Here is a 22,016-nt window from a genome sequence, read left to right on the forward strand (position 1 = left end):
CAGGTGTAAAACTAAAAAATCTCCGACAGCATATAAAATCCATGTTCTTGTTTTTCTTTTTTCTTTTTTCCGCGTTGCTCCGCAGCAAACGGATTCCTATGATCCCAGGTAATTAAGCACATAAGAAAAAAGTTACAATTGCAAATTGGGAACCTGAGTGGTGACCGTGATGTCACAAACCGTTGTGGGAGGGTTTTCAGGAAGAAGTGGGCAGGGTTTTGTAAAAAAAATAGTTGGCAACCCTGCTCAGGGACTGGGTATGTTGACGCTAATGCGTGTCAGTAAGAGTTACACTTGGGCACAAGTGACGTTTTGAAGTTCAAAAGCCAGTTGGAAAAATCGTTGCCGGATTTGTATCTTTAATATACAAAACTATAGGGCAGTCGGTCGTGTGTGATGAAAGTACGCGGCTGTGAAGCGGTGAAGTCTGGTTTTATTTTTTGCTTGTGGTGGGCTGGTGGGTCACTTCTAAAATTATACAGTGGCAGCGCATCGAAAACTGGGTATTTAAAGGGACAGGCACCGCTCTGATTCCGCCACCATGGCCTGCGAAGCCAGTGAACTGAACCGAGATCAGTGTTGTGAACTATGCGGGAAGATGGAGAACCTTCTCAAGTGCGGCCGCTGCAGAAACTCTTTCTACTGCAGCAAGGAGCACCAGAAACAAGACTGGAAGAAGCATAAGGTGGTTTGCAAGGAGGCCGAAAAAGGGCAGAGCCTGTCACAGCCTGTAGTACAGCACGCACTACAGCCTGCACACCCCGAACAACACCAGCCGTGTAGAGCCGGGAAAGCGGGAGAGCCGCAGAAGCCCGCTGAACCCGAGCCTAAAAGCGCTGACGAACCTGGGCCTTTCAATTTGCTGGCAGACGGAGAAAGAATGAGATATTCTGCCCAATCAAATGAGTCTGGTAGTATATCTAACATCAAACAACCCAGAGATGGGATTAATAACAACATTAAACCAAACGGACAGTCGAAAACCCATCCCCAGAAACTTGCCATGGAATACATAGTTCCGTGTATGAACAAACACGGTATCTGTGTAGTTGATAACTTTTTAGGAGAAGATAGGGGACTTAGTATTTTAGAGGAAGTTAAATCCCTATATGAGACTGGCAGATTCACTGTAGGACAGCTGGTCAGTCAGAAAAGTGACTCTTCCAAAGACATAAGAGGTGACAAAATAACGTGGATTGAAGGAAAGGAGCCAGGGTGTGAGAAGATTGGGTTTTTAATGAGCCGCGTGGATGATCTTGTGAGACATTGTAATGGCAAAATGGGAAACTACAAAATAAATGGAAGGACAAAAGTAAGTACAGCTTGCCTAAAGAATAAATACCCCATGGCAATTATTACGAGCCATTCATGTTTGCATAAAAACAATTTTAACTGTGTTTGAATTACAAGTCCCTGGTCACACCATGCTGTAATACGAATACTTAGCCAAATATAACTACATGACACACATTAAAACTAGAATTGAAAACAGCTGACCTTATTAAAGGGATTGGGTTTGTCATCAACGAATGTACATTTTATTTTTATTGGCTCATCTTTAATTACGAAGATGCTGGGCAGGACGACGACTATACGTGTTAAATATGGTAGTTTTTTTTTTTTTTTTGTTTTTGTTTTTTTTAAGAAAATGTTCCCATTCCTGCAGTTGCAGCTCTTGGGATGTACAGACCAAATAAGATTCAAACACAGTGATAGTAAATATAAGAACACACGTCTGAGGTTCATAAACCAAACTACTGGTAGGAGCAATATGTTCTTTTTTTCTGAAAAGTCCACACACATTTTTGATGTGTTTGCCAAATGTTAAAGAAAAATGTGTTTACTGTACTTTAAGCCCAACTTGAAAAGCTGACTTGTTTTTGTTGATAAACTGTTGACTTTACATAAAACCAGCAAATGCTGATTGAAAAAGAAGCTGGGTTTAAACCTTGCCAAAGTAAAATTAACATGGTCAACATTGCAGATTACAAACATTCAGATGTAGTGCTAAAAACAATTGCTGCTGGAAGTTGTATGCAAACCAAAACAAGTACAGCATGTATACATTAATTAAAATCATGCATATTTTGCCTTGCATTTATAAATAATTATAATTTTGAATTGCCTGCTGCATATACAGTATGCAATTTGTTGGTGAGGCTATGTTGTTGTAATGAAACTATGTTTTAGTAGCTTCAAACCACTGCGTGGTTATACGGGGCTCTAAAAGATTTGCTGCAGCTTTTTGTGGTGAAATGGTTTCTATGTTTGCAGAACCCATCAGTGAGGGGTCTATATAGCTGACAGGATTTCTCTAACCAGCAGCTACAATGTGCACACGCAGTTTCGTTGCAGTTTCTTCTCAAGGCTATTGTTTCATAAATTAGTTGCGTTCTTAATATTTAGTGAATGTTGTAACTTCTGCACTTGAAAAGCAGCTTTCTGATGGTTTGTGCTTGTACACTGTTTCTGTGTAAAGAAAGGCTTGCCACCATGGGAAAGGAAATTGCGGGCAGAATTGTAACGGTATGTTGTGTGGCTGGTTTAAATGTGGTACATTAATGAATCGCACAGTGTGTGATAATTTGGACATTTTGACTTTATATTCAAAGGTGCCTTCCATATTGAGTTCATAAAGCGCTGAACTGAAATAATGCATGTTTGTTAAACCTGAAGTACTTCTGAGCATACAGTGCTTCCCCTTTTATTTCACTTTTTTTTTTTCTGTATTGTTATTTATTCAATCATGGATCATGAATTACTTTGTTTTTGGTGGTCAGTTACATACAAATAGAACACTTTTTTCTCTGTTAAATTTGTCTGTCCAGTACTGAATGCTGTCGAGATCATTTTGAATGACCTTTGCTGCTGCAATGGTGTTTGCCACTCCTCCTATTTTTGTGTCATCTGCAAATTTAACAATTTTCTTAGATTCTGATATAGTAAGCAAACTTGTTAAATTTGCAGATGGCACAAAAATAGGTGGAGTGGCAAACACCCTTGCAGCAGCAAAGGTCATTCAAAATGATATGGACAGCATTCAGAACTGGGCAGACACATGGCAAATTACATTTAATAGAGAAAAGTATAAGGTACTGCACGCAGGCAGTACAAATGTACATTATAAATATCATATGGGAGGTACTGAAATTGAAGAAGGAATCTATGAAAAATACCTAGGAGTCTATGTTGACTCAGAAATGTCTTCATCTAGACAATGTGGGGAAGCTATAAAAAAAGAACAACAAAATGCCTGGATATATAGCGAAGTGTTGAATTTAAATGAAGGGAAGTAATATTAAAACTTTCAAATACATTTGTATGACCTCGTCTAGGCTACTGTGTGTAGTTCTGGTCACCTCGCTACAAAAAGGATATTGCTGCTCTAGAAAGAGTGCAAAGAAGAGCAACCACAATTATCCCAGGTTTAAAAGGCATGTCATATGCAGACAGGCTAAAATAACTATCTGTTCAGTCTTGAACAAAGAAGACTACGCAGCGATCTGATTCAAGCATTCAAAATTCTTAAAGGTATTGACAATATCAACCCAAGGGACTTTTTTGACCTGAAAAAAGAAACAAGGACACAAATGGAGATTAGATAAGGGGGCATTCAGAACAGAAAATAGGAGGCACTTTTTTGCACAGAGAATTGCAACATTACAACTCCCCAGTAATGTTGTTGAGCTGACACCCTGGGATCCTTCAAGAAGCTGCTTGAGATTCTGGGATCAATAAGCTACTAACAACCAAACGAGCAAGATGGGCTGAATGGCCTCCTCTCCTTTTGTAACTTTTCTTATGTTCTTTATAAAATGCCCCTTAATACAGGACCAAATGTGTTTGATGGATGGGTGGAATTGTATGCTGTGTTTGTAGTGATGCACTTTTGCTGTAGTAATAACTACATCACTGATCAGTTCCTGTAAGTTAATGCTGTACATGAATAATGCAAACACCACATTTTTGAGGTTATGAAAATCAGATATCTACTGGAAGTGAAATAGACCTGAACAAAAGTTTGTGGTTTTTTGTCGTTTCAAATGATTTTTACACCAGTTTTCTCCCCAATTTGGGATAGTCAGTTGTATTATTATTGATACTGCGCTACCTCCAAGGGATATAATACTATGGTTTTTATTAAGTAAATAAACGATGGGTACTCCCTGAACAGTTATGAAATATTATTTCAATACCATGTGTTTGTTTCCCTATTCAGTTTTATTTAATGAATTAATGGTTCATAAATAATACTCTTTCACTGACATTTTTTTTTTTTATTGTGGCATTTTAACTGGCATGCTAAAAGCACTGAGCCGGGTTGCTTAGTAACCAGTTTAGGGGTCTTTCAGAAACAGCTGAGCAAATGTCACTTTGCTATCATTTTTCAGTGCCTATCGGGTCTCTGACCCAAATCAAAAAAAGTATCTCGGCATAGCTGAGAAGTGTTTGAGGCCATTCTACTGTTTCAAGACGACTGTGTATGTAGCACAGCGTGAATATCATGCTTACTACGAAATTGTCAGTGAAATGAAATGCGACGTTTACCAGTTCTGGGGGAAAAAAAAAAAAAAAAAACATGGAAATGAGATTCCCAACGCTCGCTGTAATTGTTTTATGCATACAAAAATGTATTGCGAGATGACAGGTGTCATAACCGATACTGCTTCCTCGTATGCTAGTGCCAGCGTAAGTCGAGAGATTCACCATAAACCTACCTTTATGAAGCTGTTAGTTTCATACCTCTAAAATAGCTACTATGATTTAATCTTAACTATCAAAACGCTTCAAAATCTGTTTTCATTTCAAAATGTAATCTGAATAGGCTTCAGATTGCTGCTAGTTATCACTGAATAATATATATTGAGGGCGTCTGGTTTTCTGTGTTTTCGTCGTGTTTAACTACTTTCCTTTTAAAATGACTCCGAGCACTGTTTAATGTTTTTGGTTTCTGAGTTAAAACTGAGAAATGTGTTAATAGTGAAATTAATTTGTAAAACGGAAGCAAAGTCAGACGAAAACACAGAAAAGCAGAAGCCCTGATGTAAGGGGTGTGTGTGTGTAACTTGACAGGGAGAAGGTCTCTTGGAGAAAATTAGAGGTCGTCCGTATTTATTTATTTATTTATTTTAAAATACCCTTTTAACTGAATGTGCATTTAAAAAATACAAAAGCAACACAGCGCTAAAGATCAGCCCATTCATTAAAACACTACAACACTGCCTCCCCTGATCTTCCGCTCTGCCCATGTGCAGTTAGCAAAAAGACACGATCATACGGCGAGGGACTCTTCGGTAGTTAGTGTAGCCAGGTCCGCGGTTTTCCAGCGGAATTGAGCTACTTCAAAAACACAGTCGCGGGTTGATAATATAATTGGATTAGTGGTATAACCTTAAAATCTAACTTGAACACACACATACACATAATATATATATATATATATATATATATATATATATATATAGATATATATATATAATATATACATATAATATATATATATATATATTATTAATTTATTATTTGTAAATTGGGCATACAGTACCAACATTAATATTTCAATAAAGGAATTACTCTGTAATTCGGTTGCTGGCCTAGTATGAATGTTGATTTGTCCGGTCAGATCTTCTGTACAGATTTGTTCATAGTGAGTGTGGATGAGCTGTACTGGGACTTTTTTTTTTTTTGTAAAATCAAATTTACACTAGGTATCTTTTCACCACTAAGTAGCTTTTGATTGTTTTATGATGCATAGGCCTATGTATTAATAATAATAATATTTCCTGTAGAAACCCCACCAAATGTTATGTAAAATGAACATTTTTGTTTATAGTTGTAGTGAAGCTTACCAATACTTCTATAGTCAGACTGGTTTTATGTTTATGTAGGTACTGTATATTGTATTTAAAAAAAAAAAAAAGTTGAATTTTTATCCCAGTGAATTAACACTATTTCCGCCTTTCTCCGTGATTTTGATCAAATTTACAGTGACTGCTCCGTGATTTTTAGTACAAATTTACACGACAAAATCCCAGCCTTACTTATCAGTAATTAAAATAGGTATCAGAAATCAAACAAAAAATGTCACTCTCCTCCATCTAAAAGATTGATTTTTGGCTTGTCAGAAGTAGAGAGGGATTTACCACAGAATGGTCATTCATTAAAAGACGTCTAGTGTCTCAATCTCACGTCTACTGTGAATACTGCTGGATAGACTTCACTGTGAAACATGGTGGGTGTCATGACTTTATCACTCACATAGGTACAAAGAAACACCAGCAATAAGCAAAATCTGACACTCCCCATTACTGTGCTTGAGGTTTAACTTACTTTAAATAATTATTGGATAATACACAGCGTTTTGTGTTTTGATAGTTGCAGAGTAGTAAAAATGTAAATAAAAAAAAAAAAAAAAAAAAAGTTAAATGTTTCTTGAGTGTTGTTGTTTTTATAAAGTTTTGAGGTTGAATATTTCAGTCCAGGTTTGATAGCTCTTAAGAGATCGTAAAACACTCTTCATTACTAATATTTAAATCCAGAATAAATAGAATTCCAAAGCAGGCCACACAAAACAAGAATGCAACCACGACTGAATTTGTTAGAAACATACTACCTGTTTTAGTGTGTGCCAAATCAAAACAAAATTAAATTAAAACATTTTGCGGATCATCACAGTAACTTTTAAACATGGTGGTCTTTGCTGAGAAACTATAATGGTGTTTTACACACATGAACAAAGTACAGTAAGTCTTCTGTTTTGACGATGCATCTGGAGATGTAGGGTGGGCTGGGGGGGCATATTGTAAAGATACTGGAAAGGAATTAAGCGTAGATACTGTCCCACAGACTAACACGGCCAGCTACTGGTAATGACTCAACTGTCGTTGTCAGGCCGACAAGGAGAGCACAGTCTGTCCTGCCTTTAGACCGATGTGCAAAATCTGTCTGAGGAGGATGTGAGCCTTGACCATTTTCTGATGTATTATTAGCTATCAGCATAAATAAATATGTAGCAAGCTGTTGCTGCTTTAGGTTTTGTGGGGCTGCATACTGATTGATAATTGTCATAGCACAGAAGCCTTCTTCCTGAACCTACATTAGCCTTTGTCACCTTTCTCTTTACTCTAAGCCATGTGAGAGGAAACTGTTTCCTTGTGCGGCACGTCAAGGAAGGAAATATAATTGCACCGACACAAAGGAGATGTAGCAGAGCAGTTAACTGAACACCTCTGGTACTCCAAATAGTCATTAGCCACTGCTGGCACAGTGTTACTGCCAGAAAGGGTCCTGCATAGCATTTACAGTTCCTGTTTCAGAATAGGGTCAAAGTTCACTCAACAAACATTCAGTCGTTTTAAATTGTGTGGAGCAGGTGTAGAGCATGTTGAAACTGACTGGTATGATCCATCAAAACCATTACATGATTATGGTTCTGTTTATGATGAAATGCTATTAGCACAAGATGTTATAAACCTGTGTTAAATTATGCTGGAATAAATTAACACGTTTTAATAGCGTCTGTTTGAAACCTATCCACCAATTTATTTTTATTTATTTTATTTATTTTTTTGGTTTCCCGTTAGTAGATTGTGTCTATAGTTGTAAATGTAAAAATAAGTAATTTTATCTTTCACTGGGGTGACCAGTTTTCCATCAAAGTCCCAGCGTCCCAACATTTTGCTCAGTCTTCAGTAAGTCCTGGTTTTCAGCCACTTCTTGTAGCACGACACACTCTTAAGTACCTTTTTTTTTCAAAATAAGGTTAACAACCACTTGTAGTTTATGGCACCTGCAGGGAAAACTAAATTAAATAAAATAGTAATTTTAAAAAGGTACTAGGGTAATCAAGAACATTCTTTTTTATATAGTGTTTAATACAGATATACGTGCTTATTCCTCAGTGTGCCATGCGTTTTCATTTAGTTTGTTCAATATGAATCTACAATTTTATGTAATACAGTCATTTTGTAGCTGTTCGGTTCTGCTGGGATTTAGCCCAGACAGAGCAGCGAGAGGTTGCAAGCATATGAATCCACCAAGTTAAACCACATCAACAACGCCATATAGCCTGATGCAGTGAGTAAAAAAGAAAGAAATGTAAAAATGTAAATGTATTTAATTATTATTATTATTATTATTATTATTATTATTATTATTATTATTATTATTATTGTTGAACTCAGTATAAAAGTATGCAATATGAATAATGCAATATGGTTATTTAAGCTAATTGGCCACAAATTATACATCCAGGAGTTTGCTGAAATTAGCTAGCTGCTTGAAAGAAGAAAAAAAAAGTAATACACCACTCACTTGATATATCACAGTGTTGGGGTCCAATATAAATCTGCTATGTATCGAGAGATGCGATATGACGAGAGACCCATAGAAAAACAAATGGGCTAATAACAAATACTGTACAACCGCTACCTCGTTTTATCAGGGCAGTCAGGGTCCAATATAAATCCTCTACGCAACCTGCTTTTTCTCATTTTTCGTATAAAAAGCAGCACACCATTTTAATACGTACAGCAGAGGGTAATTGCTTCTCATCAACTTGAGTCCAGTTAATTTCATGAAGGAATCCATTCACAGCATAGGAGGCTTGTTGCTAGGGAGTTGACGTCACTGTCTTATGACTTCTGCTAGTGCATTGCTGCCACACGTGAACACCTCGTTGGCTAAAATAAAAACCGCTTCAGCAAATATATATTTAATTTGATTTGTGTTGTTGTGCAATACGTGTGTATATGATAACAGTACGATATTAATGCTTTGTTTTTAATTGTTTTGTATATTGTTGTTTGTGATGTGCAGTATGAAATAAAGCGAACAGTAATTGTAACTGCCTATGTATATTGCAGCTAAGGCATACACAGTTAGACAGTAAAAATGGGGAGCCAGCTCCAGGACCGCGATATCGGAATCCGCAGTATAGTTAGGGGCAATATAACGAGGGGTGGGTGTACTAAGAGTGAGAGGATGGTTATTTAAGTAACCATTACAATAGCCTATGTTTAAATGATTTAGTTAGTCTTGCCAATTATTTAACAATGTGTCCCAGTTTTCAGCTTTGAAAATTTGGTCACCCTATCTCTCACCCTACATAAAACTTTGCATTCGGCATTGGTCCTTTTTTTTCAGCAATGCAGGCCAATATCCATATTAACCCCTACATTTTTGTAGTCTAAAGTAAGAAAATTGCCTCATCCCTTGACAAAGCATAAAAGAAAAGCATCAGCTAATTCATGTACATTAACCTCAAAAAACTTGAATCCCAAATGAAGAGTTGCATCTAAAGGCTGTTGACACAGGGTTCAGACAGCGACCATGTCGAGTTTTTTGTATGCTGCTAGGCAACCTCAATGTTGGACCTGTCTTCAGTATGCAGATATGTGGCACCAAGGCCACTAAACTTAAGTCAAGGCCAAAGTGTAGGATGTTGTGTAATTTTGCTTGGGATTCATACATATATAAATTATTAGCCACAGAAAGAAACAACACAATAACTTAATACTATTTATTTATTGAAAAATGCTCTTCTTTTGTTCAATTTTAATAGTATAATGTTGGAGTTAGGAAGTGGTGAAGAAGTACATTGTGTATCAATAATTAAGCTAGATAATTCAGCTTGAACGTTATTCACATTTTTTTCAACTCGCTTCAGTTCCTAGTTTGTCGAAAAAGCTTATGGAATGCAAGACCATTCATTAACTTTATGCAAACAATTAGATGGCAAACACTAATACACTATTGCAAAGCAAGCTTAATGCTAACAGGAGAGCTGAACCAATTGACTTATTATCCTTTTAACAGTTAGCAATTTTCATATTTTATTAATTTTAATACTGATGTGTTTTATATGAATTATTCATTTTGTAAATCTACATGTTAACCTAACTTTTAAATTCTTACTGGTCCTGAGTGTATTTGTCCTAAATAATAATATATATTTTTTTTATAATAGCAGATATTATTCTACTCCGTTTAACATAAACGAAACTCAGAAATCTCATTCCTGCGTCTATCATACAAAATGCCGAGGAGCTGTATTGCATTTATGGATCAACTGAAAAAACAAAAACTAAAAATCTTTATAATAAGATGAACAAATAATGATGATAAACACTGTAGTACACTGCTGAATAAGTCATGGTTTCGTTGTGGTAAACATAAGGATATTTAAATAAGGGGATAACAGCAATTTAACCATATTCAAGTTAGTTACAGTAAAAAAACAAAATGTAAACCTGAAAGAACCACTTGTAAGTATTGTAAACATTTCTAAACTGTTGATCTGAAAAAATTATCAAGTTTTGCACATTTGTTGTGCAAGGATTTTGACTGTCTTTTCTGAGATGGCATTTTTACGGATGGTAGAAATCTGAAGTCCTTTGTTGGGGAGAGGAGTTTTGGGGGTGAGTGTTTTGTGTTGTGATTTTTGTATTGTTTCTTATCTGTAGCGAAGGCTAATGCCCAGCCTACAATGGAGTCTTTTGTTTGAACATTTTATTTTGGCCCTTGTGCCAGTTTTATTTTGTTCATGTTTTTGTGTTTGTTTTGTTACTAAACATGCACACCAGCGCTTAAACTGCAGCTTTCTGTCTCTGGGTCTCTTTCCTGCCGGTAACAGCTTGGCCGTGATGCTACCCTGTCACAAGCACCCAAGGCAATTGCCGCACAGGTTGCTGTTAATTTTGAGTCCTGCATATTGTGCCTTGCACATCAAGTTTAAAAGTGATGCACTGATTTTTTGCAATCCTAAATAATTTTGATTCAGTAAGTTGTGCTAAAAGTTATAGCAACCAGTGATATTGAAGTAGAGTTGTTAACTGTAGCAAGAGCTCGTGAGTAAGGCTGTAGCCCGTGCTAGCTGTAACCAAGCATAGCGTTATTTCATAAAACCCTCCAGGACTACAAGGACATCAAAAGAAGATAACAAGAAATATACTTTCATACAAATGCAGAAGATGAGACAAGAGTAATAGCAACATATCTACATATCATAGCACAAACTACTTCAAAACCTCCGTCCTTCCATGAAGAGTATTATTACGCATGTGATTTACGCACAACATTTTCAGATGATGGAAGATAAATGACAGAAAGGACCCAGTGTTCAATGCCCTGCCTGTACAAGCTTGTCCAGCATAATGTATTTTTCTTCTTGCATTATTTATTTCCCATCCGTATTGCAGACTTCAAAGACCAAAATGCTCCTCCTTTAAAATCAATTTCTTACTTTTTTATAGTTTGTCCATTCCCAATGTAATTGATAGTAGAAATAATATCTGCCAATAATTGTTACAACCATAGTTTAGATTTAGAAAATGGAGCTTGCAGACCACACTGTAGTGTTTACCTAAATATTTTTTACTTTGCTTAATAACATAGAATGTGTGTTAGAATTGCAAATAATGTTTTTCTCCCCTTCAGAAAAAATAATGCTAAAGAATATTAGTGTATAGCTTTGAGAATACTGTGTCAAAAGTGTTCAGAAAGTAGAGAAAGAAACATTTGATTTAAAATATAACAGCAGTGATTTTATTTGTTTAGAAAGTGTAGTTTTAAAATGCATATAAATGTAAAAAAAATGCTTTTTATATGATGTGTTTGCAAATCCTTTAACTCAGAAAATTACTGAGTTTGCATAAGAGAAATGTATATCTATCGTGCACAATTCTGATTAAGACCCTTGGTATATTAATTATGAATTGTTAGTGTAACATTAGAACAATAACAAAAAATAAATAAATATAACCATTTCTAGGCTAAATATTGTGGAATATCAGATATTAAATTAAAATAATATTAATACAGTACTTCAATAAAATCTAATGAATTACAGTAAGTGATGTCCTACCTAGTAAAATTTCTATAATAGTGTTTCCTTATCGTCAGGTACTCAGATAGTGGCATTAAAGAAAGTCTATACAGAGATGCTAGTATATTTGTATACATCAGTTTTAAACACAGACAATGTTTAAGCACAGTTGTTGAATGATTAATATCAGTTTATTTAGAAGAAAAGATGTGTTTGCAGTATTCAGCATTAATATCAGTGAAATGAGATGTTAATATTATGGGTTTTTTTTTTTTTAAATACACAGTGGCTTGGTTTGCATGCACGTGAAACAGCAAAAGGACGTCCTTTTGATAGTGCGACATTAAGGGCAGGGTCAATCGCTTTCTCATGGTAAAAATAGCTGTAAAAACCCATGTGAACTGGAGCAGGAATCGTGCTTGTGGCTCGCAAGGTTTCAGCAGTCAAGATCCTGTTTTTCTGACTTTATATCACGTAATCTCCAGCAGAAGGGCTGTTCAAAACATAGACCCCCCCCCCACCTACAACACACACACACTGTACACTTATGGACTACTTCAACTCTAGAACTACCGCGGTTATACTCATACCTACAACCGCCAGTACATTTTAAAATGAAAGACAAACTATCGGATACAACGTGAGTTTTATTCAGGATCATCGTATCAATCATCTGCACAGCTGAAACGCTGTATTTTAAATGAACAATGAAACATAAAAGGGTTTATTTTCTAACTTGCCACATATAAAGCACTACTTCAAAAAATGAAAAACTATAATAAACATTTCAAAAGAAACTAGTGTGTAAACAGGTATAAGCACATATAAAACTTTAAAAACAAAAGTAGTTTTTAATCTAAAACGAAAGTAAAATGGTTTCTATGGGATCAGGTGATGCTTCGTACACTACCCTGGCTTAGAAACCCTACCTGTCCAGACGGCTGACAGCTGCTGAGGAAGCATTCAACACCATGCTTGGGCAAATATAGGTAGTGGGCATTTGAAAGGCAGATACTGATGAAACAGGCTGAGGTGTAGCATTAGTTTCTTCCCAAAGTTGCAACTTCCAGCTGTATCCTGCACAAACTCTTGTCAACAACAAAATTAGGTGTTCAGGAATCAGTGGCAGCCTGTGAGACAGAGTTTGGGTGTTTATACAAATTACAACCTGTGACTCAAAAAACAAACCCAATCCCGCTTATTATAAGCAGACTTGGCAACTGTGACGGTTTCCTCAGCCGCCTGTTTCAATTGAACAGCAGCGATCTGAGGAGGCTTGTGCTGTCAGAGAGTCTCTCCTTTTTTTTAAGTTGTGTTGGATTTGTGTTAAATATTAACGATGCAAACAAATAAAACACAGTAAATATGTTCATTTGCAATTGTATTTACTCAATTCTGAGAGGGCAACAACTTATTGGATGTTGTGCTGTTTTGGGCGATCGAGCTGGCTCATGACATCCAGTTCACCAACTATATTTACTAACGTGGAGGGCAGACACGTGTCGTCATTGGAGATAGCTGGGATCAAAAAAAGGACCGGAATTAATTCAGTTAAACATTTAGCATTGTTTTTACAGCAAGGGTATTCTGAAACAGCTGCTTTAAATCTATAACAAGGGCATGAGTAAGTGCAGTTCATAGTAAGTGGTTTTATACAGAACTGTTTGGCCACAAACTTGCACGTGCATCGCCATTTCACATGTAAATTGCTCTGCATGGAAACCCCATGAATGACAATGATGGAGGGTAGTTCTATGGGTATACCTAGGCAACCTCCTGTAAAGCATACTGTTGGGCACCTAGGCTTGAAAAATGATTTTGTATCATTCAACCTTTTATTTAGTCTAGAAACTGGGAGGTAACTGCACAATTTATATTACTCAAAATAAGTTACTGGTACAGATTGCATGTTGTGCAATTACTGTAAGTTGGTAAAGAGTTGCTGTTTTTTATATTCTGGTAGGAATACCTGAAAGGCCTGATCCCTCACTATTATTTTCAATGGAGTTTGACACTTCCTGGTTTAATTGAGATAATAGGGAATTTATTGAAAAAAAAAAAAAAACCAGCAAAAACAACTTGCACAATAATTAAAAAATAATGGTAGTTCTATGGGTATAGTAATCTAATTAATTCTTCTGTTTTTGCTAACTGAACTTGCATACTTTTTCAATTAGGAGAAGATTGCCATATTGTTTACTTATTCAGAAGAATTGTACACAAACCTAAAGCTCCCAATTTTATTCAGTTGTGGCGAAAACAATTTCCACTTGCATAACTGATAATTCATTGACTGTTTTAAGACCTTAAGAATGTACAGTACTTATCTCTGTTTGCACACCCACATTGCTGCAAATTCCAACTCATGCTGCGCACACCAGAGTCCTTGCTTTATCACGTATGTCTGATAAAAGAAGGAATGTGTTTGCCGACAGTAAACCGTGGAACAGACTGTTCTAAGTCAAACAAAATGCATTCAGTTTCAGCTACCGTATATAAAAAGCATTGAAAAAAAATGTGTGATTGGAAGAGCAGCCATTTGGTTGATCAGTTCCTTCTGGGAGTTGTGCAAGAACTCAATATTCCAGATGCTTAGTGTTTTGGCTCTCCTGCTCCGTAACCAATCATGGCTTTACACGCGTGTTTTCAGTGTCTCGGTTCTTTTTATTTCTTTTTTGACCCCTTTTAAAGTAGGAATCTGGGATGTTGAAGTACAGCATTGGAATAACTGCAAGGAATGATCTGTACATTTTTGTTAATTAATGGCTTAGAGCAAAATATCATTAGGAAAAACAATCTGATAATCCTTTGCCTTTTTTATATGGGGAAAAATTGAGACCTACAAATTGCTGGCAGTATTTCCTTTTAAGAACTTCGATATGAATTTGTTAATTATTTAAGGGCATTTCAGCCCCTCAGGACCAAAGTGAGCCATCTCACAGTTTTGGAAAACGTGACCTTTTGAAGTACAGAGCACAGATAATAAAGTTGTTTGCAAATCAGATTTAACTGTGACTGGTACTGTAGTATACAGTAAATGCCTTCTACTGTATGTATAATGTAGAATTTGTATGTTTTTTAAAAAAGACTTAATCCTACTAAGGTAGTCTACTTGATGGATCACTCTACTAAGTTCAATAAAGACCCATGCCACCACTGTATAGGTGTATTGTATGTTGAAGAGTCAGTGGTCCACTCTGTTTCTGAGGTTGTCATAAATACAATATAGTAATCTGTGCATACATTTGTTTCAGGTTCTGTTAGTTCAGTGTCTGTCCTTCTATATTATCTTGCAAACTGAGGGAGCCTTGGCCTGAAGGAATCGAACACTTGCTTTCCAATACTCTGTACTAGTGATGTTGATAAAGATTATGGCTAGGTATTTATCTGGATTAAAATGTGTGAGCTACTGGTTGTGATCAGTCTGCTTACAGTGGTGGATCACTGATCCTAGTAACCTAAATAGGCTAAAGTATATTTCTAATGTTATTCCCCATTGTCAAGTCGAAATACTGATTTTAGGTTGAAGTCTATTCAAGCCATCTCACATGTCAAAATGTCTCATTTCTGTCATTCGATAGCCAGGAGTACAAACGGCACTTTCATTTGGGCAAAGTGTGATGTTGTGGGTAAGATAATACTACTGCTACTATTTTATTATTATTACTACTACAAATAATGATAGTGCATTTTATTAACAAGTTGTGTAACTTATAACTATTTATTTTCATTATTGCTTAGATGGATAACAAAAGACATGTTTACTTATGTTGGGTTAAAAGCAGCAGGATGAGCTTCTACAGTATTTCCTTTGAATTCCTTTTTAACACACGCATCACTATACTGTACTCGAATTTAAGACGCAGGCTATTTTTGAGAAGCAACAAATGGTTACAAAGAAACGCGTCTTAAATTCAAAGGAATACAGTATTTGCTTCTCTTTTTTTGCTCCGAATACCAGCAACAACTACTTAAAAATAAATTGTCTAAATATAATTTGTTTCTCCTCATTTGAGGTCTTTTTCATCTCCTTTTCATTTCATTTTACTTGCTAGATCTGTCAGTTGTTATCTTATTTCAGGCACCGTTCTCTGCTCCACCCCTAGAGCATTTACTGCATCTATGAGTGTGCCACCTTTTTTCTTGTCTTCATTGGTTAAACTTCCAGACAGCTTGCCAAATACAACAGATTTGAGTTGGCCAACCATTTCTGTAATTGTATCAATTTCTACTTTGAAAAAAAGTTTTCCTTTGCAGCCCTGCCATTGTGTAATTACCTAATCAGTCACTGGGCTTCAAAGTGGATTACTGAGTTAATGCTTTTGAGTGCAGATTGCAAAACAGTGATTGCAAGCGAAAGTGTCGTGGTATTTAAAAGTAATGATACTTTTCATGCTTTCCTATTTATCATATATGGAGATATACAGTGCCTATAGAAAGTCTACACCCCCTTTCAAATGTTTCACCTTGTGTTGCCTTATAGCCTAGAATTAAAATGCATTAAAATAGTTTTTTCATTTATCTACACTTCCTACCCCACAACTTCCAAGTGAAAAAAAATATTCTAGAAATGTGTATAAAATTAATTAAAAAATAAAAACTGAAATAGCTTGGTTGGATAAGTGTCCACCCCCCCCTTGTAATAGCAATCCTAACTTGGCTCAGGTGTAACCAATCACACACCAAGTTAAGTGGCCTCCACCTGTGTTAAATTGTAGTGATTCACATGGTTTCAGGATAAATTCAGCAGTTCCTGTACGTTCCCTCTGCTCGGTAGTGCATTTCAAAGCAAAGACTAAACCATGAGCACCAAGGCACTTTCAAAAGAACTCCGGGACAAAGTTGTTGAAAGGCACAAATCAGGGGATAGGTATAAAAAAAAATATATAAGGCCTTGAATATCCCAGGACATTAACAAAAGCAACATTCTTGGCATATGGTTACTGTAGTGGGCACATATATAGTAGTGTTCGTGGAGACAGCAGTCTCCCTCGCTAGTTTTAATATCCTCAGCCTCCTCTAGTATCTTCTCCTCGACTATCATAATATAGGCCTATACTGTTAGTTGCATGCAGTAAACTGATCATTTTGTGGCATCAGCATGGTTATGACAGAGCTTCACGCATATACCTGCACACTAAAAGTATATTTTAAGCAGCAGAGAAAATGGCCTGTGTTTATCGATTTTATTTATTTATGTATTTATTTATTTTTCCTGGGTGGAAAACGCTGGGCTCTTGTCACTGACCAAAATTTAACATGGAAAGCACAGGTTGTCTTAAAGTAAATTTTTTAATCTACAAAAAAGGTAGAGAACATATTGTAAAGCATAGGCTGTAGTATTCTGTTGAGTGATGAATACCTTTAATGGTATCTGGTTTAAGACAGACGAGTGCTGGCATTTATAAATTATAATAGTATGCTATCGAGATGTGAGCGTTCCGTAAGCCTGTAACAGAAGTGACCTGTTTTTTAAACAGATATTCCCATTTACATAATCCTAGTCGCAGAAGGGACATAAATTACAGTTCCTTTATACAGCACTGGTATGCATTTCTAAATTCACCTCATTTTCAGCTTGAGTCTTGTCAGAATCAGCCCCAGCAGTAAAAAAAAAAAGTACATTAGTTTGCAAGCGGTAAATAATGATCTAAGCAGAAAAAGTGAGAAAGAAAAAACACATATAATAGACTACTACACAGGAAATTAAAAACTGTGATAAGACAGTGACATTATTACAGACACTTTAGGCAAACCTGAAATGTCTAGCTGCCAGTTTCCCATTGATTGTACTGTTCCAGTCAGTCATGCTTTTTGTGTTGTGGTTGGTTGACACGCAACTATATTATTCTCGTACAGTATAATGATCAATCTGAACCTCTCGCCAGTCTCCCCTTCCCCAGTCGAAAACATTCCCACAGTACAATGGTTTCCTGTCTCAACAAAAACACCAGAAATATTAGCATGCAACTTGCAACAGCTTCTATTTTCAATAACAAGAGCTTGCTGCTGGTTTGCATTCTCACTTAAATTAGCTGTCAACGGAATGTGTTCTCGGTTGTTTACTAAATACAGTCTCTATAGTCCAGGGACATTTTGTAGTGTTCTGTGATTTAAAATAATCACAGAATAGGTGAATTGGATGAATGAGCATTGGTATTAATAAGGGTAAATAGTTTCAAATACAATTTTGTGCTTAAATGTGTGTGTTTTAATCCTCTTAGCTGAATTTTATCAAAGGAAATGCTGTATTAGGAGGTAAATAAAGTTCTGAGCTCATGACAATATAACATTTGAACTGTTATAGTTTATAAACTCTCATTAAAAAACATTCTTTAAAACAGAGTTTGGCAAGGAGCACCCTGTGTTGCATTTTAAAAGGTAATGTTAACAGAGGTTTGAGGTATTTGGGACTGCTGTCCTAATACTGAAGGAGAATTTACTTTGACGTCAATGGGAGCAAATGGCCCCTAGGTTGGCCTCTAAGTTGCCTTAAAGCATGGTTTTACTATACTCTGAATCACTTAAAACCTGTAAATTTAAATTTTCATCACTGTCCAAGAGTCACACACACAGTTATTTTAGCGTTTGTCTCTGGAGGGGTGAGGGATGACAAACTAAAGTGCAGCAGTTGATAAATCTGCAAAAAAGCACTAACAAAGAGTCTGAATCAGTGCAAGCAGTTTTTTTTTCTTATGAATCATGTTTCTATTGTAATAACCATAATTGAGGGTGGGAGAACAAGGAGGATGTAAGTGCACTGTTTAAAATTTGTAATGTTCATGCCTTCTCTGTACCTTTCCCCTATTTTAAGTGCCAAAACTAGCAGTGCGCTTTCTGTTTGGAGGAAGCAATGTCTTCTTTGCCAAATACACCCTGTTGGTACGTAATGAGTGTATTTTAATGACCTATAGTAAACTCCAGCAGATCCTAACACATCTGTCTTAAAACTTGTAAACATGTTGTATCTCACCACCACCCCTGAGGTTAAACGCACGCAGAATTAATATATTAATATTTAGATCCACTGCTGTTTATAGAAAATTGATTCCTATTTAATGCAGATACGCTGTCCTTTTAATAATGTAACACTAATAAAGCACTTAAAAGTTGTCTTGCTGCTGGTCCACTATCTTTCTAAAGAAATGCAGTTATCACATTTGCAGTTTTAGTAATGTTTAACTTGGTGCTTGATGTTCCTTTGGCACATTGAGTTCTGGCCTCTGATTGGTTTGGCTAAGGAAAGCTGGATCTTCAGAACCACCTGCACACTTTGTATTGTGTATTCATGGTAGGTGACCCGTTATTCATAGCAGAGGTACTGTATCTGTAATATGAAATTTAGATCAGAGTCTGGCTGGTTAAATCGCAACAAAAGAAAAAACAAATGGGCTTTAAATTGAGGAGCACTGGTTCTGTGTACATTATAAATTAGGCTAATTCCTGTACAGTTGCCTCGGCGTATTTCATGTTTAATAAAGGCACAAAACTGTTGCACACTAAAGTGGGTTTAATTGCAGTATCCCATGATCTATAAATCCAATGGTAATCCAAAAGGCAATGCATAAAAATAAAACTCTAGTGAATTCAGCACATCTTGCAGTTCAACACCACATGGAAAAAGCTAAATACACAGAATACCTAATCATTAGGTAATTGTAACATTAAGAATTATTTTTCAATGTTAAATTGATAAGTTAGATCTTCCATGGCAATTCTGTTTAGTGAAGTACTTCTAGAGTAAGTAGCAGGGTTCTGAAAAGTACAGTACAGTAAAGGGTGGTCACACCAAATATGGATTTGATTTAGATTTTTCTTCTGTTCACTCACTTTGCATTTAGTTAATTTGATAAATATAATCTATTAACATGTCTATTTTTGAAAGCATTCTTTACAGCATTCTTTCATACCTGCCTAAAACTTTTGCACAGTAGTGTGTGTGTGTGTGTATGTATGTGTATATATATATATATATATATATATATATATATATATATATATATATATATATATATATATATATATATATAATAATATATATGTATATGTGTGTGTGTGTGTGTGTGTGTGTGTAAAATATAACATGATTTAATTTATTTCAGTGCTGGGCTTCAGTTTTCTTGGGAATATTGACTACTTATGCTAATAGTTTCAAATTGGTCCCTGGCAGATATCTAATCTAACAGCTGGTTCATGAAGAATTTAATTAAAGAATGCCTTACCGTAAGCCTATGCAAATGAATAAGAATCCCTCCTGAGGGAAGTTATCGAATTGTCCTTCTGCCACCACTATCACTACTTCAACTTCTAATATCTCGTGAACCATGTGAGGTGCTACAGTAACTTCATAATTTAAATTTGATGGAAACTCCATCACTTCACCCTTCACTTCATGAAACCCATTAGCTCCATACTTATATTTTGCCCTCCACATACAATTCTCTTTTAAAGGGGATTGTAGTGCACATTTACTCAACTACATTTAACTGGTTAATGGAACAGCTAGGGTTCTTATTTGTATTTATTTTTATATGAATTGGAAAGCATCTTCTTAGACAAATTCTACAGGGTCCTTGCAAAAAAGATTAGTATAAATCGAGGTAAAGCTTCAGCTCCGACGGTAGAAACGTGCTAGCGGCAGTCATAGTCGAGACGTGGAAATATTAGAGGAGCCAGAAGCCAAAAAGTCCCGACCCAGATAGAAGTTTAGAGCAAGAAAAAAAAAACTAAAAAATGCTTATTTCAGCAAAGTTGGGAAAATGACTACTGCTTTGTGAAGAGCAATGGGAAACCGATGTGCCTTCTTTGCCACTAATTCATTATTGTTTAAGTTTACCAGCAAAAAAAGAGAGCTTTGAAACGTTTTATAACTGACTCTGAGTTGGTGTCGACGACTAGTTACAAAGAGAATTGGACTCCTGCAAGAGGGAAGAAGGCATTCGACCAAATGACAGAGTCTGATTTCACTCATTTCCGGTTGTTGAGGGGTGGTGGCAATTTTGAAAAGGAGCACTAGGTTACTTAGCTGAAAGAACTGTAGGCTACATTTTCCCATCGATTCCAGGATTTTAAAAGGATGATCTGGCATTCTCATTTCTACAAGGTCCTTTTTCTTTGCAGTCAGCATTGTGAAAGAGTTGGAAGAACTGTTATCACTGAATCAACAGCAATTTGAAAGTGACTTACTATTGCAAGCCTCCGGTGATGTTACCAAGTCAGACAGACATTCTGAGCACCTGGCCTGATATACTTTAATCAGAGGATTATGCTGAAGTCAGTCGTCTTCAATCTGTTGGCACCAGGCTGTCGTCTATGTTTGGGTCAACTTACCTCTGTGAAGCCACGTATTCAGCAGTGAAAGTTTTAAAATCAGAGTTTAGGAGCATACATAGTGGTCAGTCTGGAAGCACAGCTGTTCTGTGCTGTGAGCAACCTGTTGCCTTCCAGTTACTGGTGCAGGATAAGAACTCTCAGATTTTGCATTGATAGTACAGAACGTATTTTCCAGTGCTTAATTTCCCAGACACTGGAAATGTTTTGTTTTTCATAATGTAGAAACTTGTTTAAACAAAGTGCTGTTACTTTTGAATATATATATATATATATATATATATATATATATATATATATATATATATATATATATAAAATCTTTTAAACTGTACATTTTTTAATAACTCTGTAACAGGGAGAGATCTGTGCTGACTCTGCTGGCGTGTTCACGGGCTGCAGGAAGAGGGCGGCAGTCGCCCAACAACCGCCTGTGAGTCATGGCAGTGACACGGGGAGGTGGGAAAGTGTGAGTGTGGACTTTCCCCCTCTCTGAATGGCCGAGAGACGGGTCTTGGGTGATTGTCGGTCCTATAAAATAACGCTCTGTTGTTTCCTCAGGTCTGCCCACTTAGACGCGCTAAGGGTGCGGACACTTTGATTCGGGACCGGGAATCAGCGAGACAGAGAGAGAGAGCGGGGAACCCTTGGGCAGACCCCGGCGTATTGTGAAAGAGCAGGCGAGATAGCCGAGAGAGTAGGACGGTGATCCGGGTCGTGCGGGTAGCGGCGACCGGGATAACGCTGCCGAGTGCAGCACCTTTTATTTGTAGTTTTATTACTGTTTTATTTTCCCTTGTTCTTTTCGCCTTCTGTTTTCATTATTATTTCTTTGAGCACCTGCGAGTGCATTTGCAGGTCG

General features: G+C 36.4%; 1 protein-coding gene across 2 annotated transcripts in view; it reads left to right on the forward strand.

Annotated features, from left to right (window-relative positions):
- Positions 1 to 225: 225 nt before the first annotated feature.
- The window catches only part of LOC121316070 (egl nine homolog 1-like), a 54,628-nt gene continuing 32,837 nt past the window's right edge, over positions 226 to 22,016 (forward strand). The window contains exon 1 of one of the 2 annotated variants that reach the window (XM_041250811.1): positions 226 to 1,312. In XM_041250811.1, coding sequence (XP_041106745.1) covers positions 542 to 1,312 — 771 coding nt within the window. In that variant the 5' untranslated portion in view covers positions 226 to 541. The remainder of the gene's footprint in view (positions 1,313 to 22,016) is intronic. The other variant, XM_041250810.1, reaches the window with a different exon arrangement.

Source organism: Polyodon spathula, chromosome 5 (assembly GCF_017654505.1).
Source record: "Polyodon spathula isolate WHYD16114869_AA chromosome 5, ASM1765450v1, whole genome shotgun sequence".
NCBI classification, from domain to species: Eukaryota; Metazoa; Chordata; class Actinopteri; order Acipenseriformes; family Polyodontidae; genus Polyodon; species Polyodon spathula.